The sequence below is a fragment of the Penaeus vannamei genome, chromosome 25 (genome assembly GCF_042767895.1).
Source record: "Penaeus vannamei isolate JL-2024 chromosome 25, ASM4276789v1, whole genome shotgun sequence".
NCBI classification, from domain to species: Eukaryota; Metazoa; Arthropoda; class Malacostraca; order Decapoda; family Penaeidae; genus Penaeus; species Penaeus vannamei.
Genome location: NC_091573.1, coordinates 3,570,367 through 3,577,866, shown reverse-complemented (window position 1 = coordinate 3,577,866; position 7,500 = coordinate 3,570,367). Strand labels below are relative to the sequence as shown.

The following is a 7,500-nucleotide window of genomic DNA, read 5'->3' as shown; positions in this document are numbered from 1 at the left end:
AAAAAAAATTATGCGCTGAAGATAATTTAAAAAAGAACTATGTGTATGCGGAAAGTTACCGGAGAATTACATTTGCACAAACAGAATTTGACCAAATAATTTTTGTGCGGGAAACACGCTCCCCACCCAGACCAAACTCTACAGTCTGGCCTCCGGCTCCTATGTTTACTTTGTCGCGTCTGTGCAAATATACTCGACAAGTTTGTTTTTTTAGATTTTTAAAAGTTTATTTTGGTAATCTCTGGTAGCTTGCTGGCAATTCTGTTTACGGCACAGCTGACAGCCCTGACAAAGAGGCAAGGTAGGCAGTCACCATGAGAGAGCCGGGGCAAGAGGTTCCATGCCTCAGTGCGACACCATCTCTGACCCGCCCTCATCACACAGTAGTAGGACACTACTAATGATAGATGTTATTCATGTAACTAATAAAAATAATATGATTTGAAATACATCTTAATCATAGCTGCAGCAGTTCTTCATTCGTATGAAATGCCTCACGAGGCACTGCGAAGCCTATGGTGACATGCTATACTTCTGCAATCATGTGCACTCATTGTCATTAGTACCTTGCAAAAAGGGCGGGGGGGGACCAGGTACCAGTTTCACTTCAGAATATATGTGAATGCCATCAAATGGATCAAGGTTAGCGCAGATATCAGTTTTCTATTTTAAAAATAATAATAATAAAAAATAAAAGATCAATAAATAAATTGATGAAAATGGAGGAAAAAGTATCCACAACTTCAAATCCCGATATCTCAAAACTACACCTTTTTCAACTTTCTTTTTTATATCTTCATAACTACTTGGGTGTTTCTAATGGGGTTTGGATCATTTGAAAGATGAATAAATTTGCGATTTTTGTAACGATGCCAATTTTTATTTCTCTAAGATCCCAAAAAGTAATATAGGAATTCTGATTTCATTTCTGAATAGAACAATCTTTTGTCTTATGCACAACTGCAAAGTATACTATGTAGGATATTGATAGAACATATAAATCCGAAAATTTTCTTCTCTTGAAAAATATGGGGCAGACGTATATTAACCCATTGGATCTAGATACTGCACTGCCATCACATGGCTCAAAATACAGGCATTAGGCTTACTTGAGTGGTCACTGTGACATGTGCATTGCCCAGCGTACACAAAATCTTTTGTGCAGTGACAAGACTCAATGCCTCTCCTTTGCAAGGTTATATTCTCTTTTACTGCCATTTCCAATACCCATATTTATTATTTGATTTGCTTTATCCAGATGTTAATAAACTGGGTAATTGTTTCTAAGATAAATGCTTCTATTTGCTCTAGGAAAATACTATTCTTTAAGAGAAGTATATATGTATTGTAGATGTGTTGTGATTTTGAAAGGTGCACAATCAGATACTTCCTCTACTCCAGCCAACAATGTTGGAATCGTTTTTTTTTTTTTTTTTTGGGGGGGGGGGGGGGGATTTTGCTCATTGCAGGGATGTTAAAGAACAAAAGAAAGTAGAGAAATGAAAGCCTGAGACAAGATTCAGCCAGGAGAAATTCAATACTGTGTTGCATAAACAAACAAATGAAGAAACCCAGTCATAAATGCACAAACAATCAGAAAGATTGCCATGTAAACTCAAAAACTTAACCTGGGGCTTCCCCTTTGGATCCCCTCCCGATTGCTGTATTTCCCTACTGAGGGCTCTATAGTCCTAATGTAATAACTTTAAAAAATATGTACCCTTCTAGTCGCCTACCATTTTATCTTAAATGGATGGAGGATAAAGTTTAGCTGCTGTCAAGAGGAACTGGTGGAAACACTTGTTTGGCTCGGGGAATTGCATCATGAACGATCAATTAATTCTGATCATATTTCCACACTTCGCACAATCCAAAGGTTCACGTAGCACTGTGTGACTTATGCAAATACAAAAAGTTTCAAAGAATTTCCACTATATTGGCTTAAAGGTCCATAGCCAAGAACACATTCACCACAAAACATACCTATGGCTGTTGAAGAATAGTTAAGGAACTGTTGAAAATACTGCCCAAAAAAATCATAACAGGCACATTGTTTTATTTATAACTTTACACAAAAAATACAAGATGCCCAAATTTAGTAGTGTAGATCGGAACAAATAGGAAAGAACTTACAACCGCATAATAACACATGATCTAGTTAACATGTTGCAGTAATAAGTTGTACAGACAATTCACTATTTGAAACAGTGAAGTAAACATGTAGAGTGGCAGAAAAAATCGTTTCGCACAAGAATCTTAAACGCTTCTTGTAACCACAATATATGAGAGCACTCCTTTTTCACTTTCATGCTGTTGATTACATCATATAGAAGGGGAATGTATTTTTTCCTTTATGATATATTACGTGTTGATATTCTCTAGTCTAACATCAGTCTGGTTTCATTGCATATCATCTCTCTAGGTAGTCTATAACTATGTACAGTAATGATAACAATTTTTTCATCAATTTTCTGCAATATCAACTTTGCTACCAGTCACTGTGGCCAAGAATAGGATCGTGAGCATAGAAATAGCTTCCTCCCTGGAGGCAGCACTGTTCCAGTCATGGCTCATTGATGGTTCATTCCACTCTTATTTATTGATGAAAGTAATGCAAAGGGCCCTTCCTAAATAAGTCTAAGATGGGGAATGCAGTACATTTGTTAAGAAGGGGAACAAATAAAAAGAAGCAAGGAAAAGAAATTATGCAAATATATTTTAGCATTAAAATTACTTTTTACCTTACTGATCATTTACTGGTTGGTATTAAGTTGTGAAATGTTAGGATAGTGGTAAAAGGTCATGTTGTTTTGCCAATACACCAATCACACCATTTTTTTTCCAAATTATTTTGATTGAGCATCAACACGTGCTCTTACTGTTCACAAAAAATCTAACGCACACTTTGAAAGTTACCAGTCTGGTGTGAGAAGCGGTGAGAGGAGCTGTGGTATATTTGGTTGAAAGCTGTATCTTATAGCTAGTTTATCTGTGGAAATTAGGACAATTAGAAGAAGTAAAAGGGAAATGGAGATCATCAGATTAAATATATGGATAATATACAGATGCACAAAATGTTTTTAGAGAAGGAAATTTCTTAGGTTGATGAGTTCTATCAGTATCCTGCAAGATAAATGAGATAGTTGAACTTGGTGGGATAACAAAAATTGACCACAATATAAATAATTCCTAGCCAGGGGGCTTTGCCCCTAGGACCCCTGCTTTATTTACATATGCTATAGCCATACAATTACCTCTTTCTTGAGGTTAATTATGCTATATAGAATAGTAATTTATAATTTACTTTAAGATATAGTGCATGTCAGTTTCCTGGGACTGTTTTGGTACTGTTCGCTAATAATTTGTACTATTGCCATGTGTGTAATGTGAATTGTCAAATGCTATTTTATTCTCTGTTGCCCAGCTCATGTGATGATATTGTAATCATTCTCAGGGAGGGCTTGAAACCCAGAGAGCTCTCTCAACTTTAGACAGAGAAAATATACACCTGAATCCGACATGACCTATAGGCCTAAGAGATACAGTGGACCAGTGGAAATGTATACTTATTGCATATTGCATATATAATTGTAAACAAGCAGGTACTTGTGATTTTGATGCTAATACAAATTCTTCCCTCGATCATTAGAGACTCCGTACCCAACATATTTATGTTTGATACATAATGGCTCTGTAGAAGAAATAGACATTGATATGTATATAGTGATATATCCAAACCCATCATGTATGTATTAGATGGCAAGGACTTATGTTGCAAGCAATTCATAGAATTGATGGAATCAAAGAAAAAAAATTTCCGTAGAGAACAAATTATATGTAGAAGTAAAGAAATTATTTTGTAATTTATACCTAGAAAAAGGTTTCAGTTCCATGGGTATATGGTGTGGATGTATTATGTTATGACCATAGGGGATATTATATTATTATCTCTGCTTAATGTGAGTGTAATGCATACATCTTTCTTTAATTTCAGTGCCAACCACAAGCAGTAGCCAAGATGACCCTAGTCTTGAATGTGCCTTGTTAGAGTGTCTGAATGAGGCCTTACCACCAGTTCAGGCGATACAATTGTCAGAAACACTCTCAACTAAACTAAGAAGAACACTGCCTTCAAAAGCAATTAATAACTTGTTGGAGAAATTTGCATATAAAGAACTAATTAGGTAAAGTGCAATGTAGAAGTGATATTATTGAGTTTAATGTTGGTCGAGTTAGTTTTGCATCTAGATTTGCAAACATCAGATTCTTTAATATTTAAGAATTTTTTTAGCAAAGAGTTGATTTGGTATTTGGTAGTAGATTTTATTTATGGTCAAATGTTATTGGTGTGTCAAGTTTCTGATTGTTTCATACCATTTGAAGTAAGCACTGTGAAAAAGTGTAAAACGAAATTGTAAAGACTAAGTCACACATCAGCATTAGCTTATCACTGGCTGAAATAGAAGATGTTTAAGATTTTGTAATGTGACAGACATAAATGTTTATGATTATCAGTGGACCCTCTGAATGGTAAGTAATGGGGTGCTGTGGGTTCTTGTTTTCACAATTGCAATATTGATGATTGCTTTATTTATACTCAAATTGCATATCTTTTATAGTTTTATGTTTAATACTATTTTTCAGCTTAATTGCAAATGTGAGATGATGTAAGAGAAAATTTATTTTTATCTTCATTGACAGTGCTTATGATATTAATGCCAGTAATAATTAGAATGATGACATCAGAAACGATGATGGCAGTCAGTAATTGTTTTGGAGAATTTCTTCCTTATTCTTTATGGAAGATGTTCATTACAATCACATCTTTCCAGCATTACTCAGGGTACCAGTGAAGGGAGAACTTCGTTGACAGTAGTAGCCGTTGAACACAGCAAAGTAACAGCTGTTTTAGATGCAGAACACCGAGAGAAGAAAGTTCCGCCCACTGCAGTTGCTGTTGAAGGTTTGTGATATGATATTGCACGAGGAAGTTAAGGAATGGTTTCCATATTTTAGTTCAGCACAATTTTAGCCCGTGAGCATTTGGTACATGCACTGTCCACTGTAGTTTTGGTTTGTGAAATATGCACACACAGAGATGGCTCTAAAAAGTTCCAAGGAGGCAGTAAGTATGGTTATCTGTCCTTTCCTGATTATCTCATTCTTTGAGTTTACTAGTACTATCATGACTTATCATTATTGTTGTTGACGTTACGATTATTGTAAAAATTATAAGTATTATTAATAATAATATAAGAAAATCTCCCCCCCCCAAAAAAAAAAAAAAAAATAATAATAATAATAAAAATAAAAATACAAGCAGGTGACAGATATGATTAGTAATTCATTCTTGGTGATTAAGCACTTGTGGAACTATCTATGTATAAACAAACTTGATAAACTAAAATCAAGGTGGACTGGGAATGTACTTACATGCCCTCATGGGATCAATGGGCTTAAATGGCACAATAATGCATAGTTTCTGAAGCATCCTACAGCAGGCAGGTTCAGTCAGTGAAATATCACGAATTTATTCTTTATAATCTGTGTGAGTTTGGCCTATACCTATAAAAAAGTCTTGGAAAATGTTTTTTAATTGTTTGTATTTATATTTATAATTTGGTCATCTTTTTTTTCTTTAATACATGTGCAAAGCAGATGAAAACCATTCTCCAGAGAAATCTGATGATACTATCTCAGAGCCTCCTACAAAGATTCTTCGTGAAGAGAAGGAGACAAAAGTGGACAAAGAGAAGAGAAAAGACAGGAGAGAAGATGACGTCATGGTACGTAAATTGGTGATGGAAAATCATATCAGCCTGGTTGCATATGGTCACTGTAGGGTAGATATACTAGTGGAGAGATAGATGGTTCAGCAAACATGCAGTCAAGCAAAAAAGGTTCCATACAAAAGATATAAGCACATTAGAGAATCAAATGAAATAATGATAAAAATTACTTTACTGAACTCTGATTCAACCAGGGTGTCCATTGGTATATCTACTCTAATCTTTTCAGGAAAAGAAATACTTGCAAATGTTTTTTCGTGGTGGCATGCATTATGCTTATGATAATTTTTCAAGAAGAAATTTCAGTAATCTTTACCATTAATTTATTTGTGTACTTCTTTGACAGAGTCTGTTGTCAGCGCAGAGCATAAGAGAAAGGGAAACAAAGAAAGTGGGAGAAGAAATCATGGAATTACTCAGTAAACCAACTGCGAAAGAGCAAAGCTTGGCGCAGAGATTCAGGTCTCAGGGAGGTGAGATGACTGTCTTCTTAAGTAACTGTTAAAGTGCATTTCAGATAGGCTTGTTGGATTTCAGGTGAATGTTGCTTTGTTGATTGAGTGTGTCTTATTTAAGTGTGAATAATCTTTGGTATGTATTGATAGGAGTTCTAAAGATAAAGGTTTCAGTAAATTAGATGTTGCTGGTCAGGATTATCTTGTATTTAGTAAGTAAGCAAAGGATGTATTATTGTGTATTATTTTCGGTATATTATTGGATTTCTCTAAAAGGAGGCTAATGTACTTGCAAAACATATAAAGAGTATATGGTTGGTTCTGGCCAAAAGAAAGGAAAAAGGAAAAGAACGAAACAGGAGATGTGCATTTTTTTATCTATTTTATGATAAGAATTTGATTTTATTATCTGCCATTTTATTCTAAAGGGAAGCTAGAAGTATTTAGTTAAAGCTTGAGATTATAATGTCAGAAAGTAGTAAAGCTTGTTGGAGTATATTGATTATTTGTTTGTTTGTTTCCCACACTTACTTCCTTTAGATAAAAATTGCCTCTGTATATATTTGTTTTTAAGATAGTATTCAAATAGTATTTAAGGCATGAATTTCAGGTATTAGGACTGAATGCTAGACAAAAATTAACTGAAATTGTGGGGAACATTCCATTTTGTTGGAAGCTAACCTGTTATGTTCATTGTAGCTACTAAAATTTAAGTATGGTGTATGCCACCCGTAAATGGTAGTAATATTATTGTAAAAATTTCAACTATATAATTTTTCAGAAGTAACATGTAGGAAAACTAAAGAAAACAATTGTTAACATGAATTGTGTATAAAACTGAGCTTAGATGGGACCTGATGCCAACTTTGCCTTTGCAGGTGCAAAGGTCCAGGAATTCTGTCCACATGGCACCAAAGAAGAGTGTGAGAGAGCGACAAAGAAGGGAGGGCCACAGTGTGGACGCCTCCACTTCCGCAAGATCATCCAGAAACACACAGATGAGTCGCTGGGAGACTGCTCCTTCTTGAACACTTGCTTCCATATGGATACTTGCAGGTTAGCTGTGAATGTGAACTGGAATGTTCAAAAGAGTCGATGGAGATGTTTTTCTCTTTTTCTCTCCTCTTCCTTCCCTTTTTCTCATTCCCTCTTTCATCATTTTCTTTTAGTCTTTCTCTCTCTCTTTTTTCCTTTTCTTTTTCCTTGTCTGACCTCTCTTCTGTCTCATTCTCTTTTTCTGTTTCATTGTTCTCCTC

General features: G+C 35.0%; 1 protein-coding gene across 2 annotated transcripts in view; it reads left to right on the top strand.

Moving 5' to 3' along the window:
* Positions 1–7,500, top strand: part of Mettl3 (methyltransferase like 3) — a 15,355-nt gene that overhangs the window by 852 nt on the left and 7,003 nt on the right. Inside the window, exons 2-6 of one of the 2 annotated variants that reach the window (XM_027358634.2) lie at positions 3,995–4,184; positions 4,833–4,963; positions 5,656–5,786; positions 6,136–6,262; positions 7,123–7,300. In XM_027358634.2, coding sequence (XP_027214435.2) covers positions 3,995–4,184; positions 4,833–4,963; positions 5,656–5,786; positions 6,136–6,262; positions 7,123–7,300 — 757 coding nt within the window. The remainder of the gene's footprint in view (positions 1–3,994; positions 4,185–4,832; positions 4,964–5,655; positions 5,787–6,135; positions 6,263–7,122; positions 7,301–7,500) is intronic. The other variant, XM_027358635.2, reaches the window with a different exon arrangement.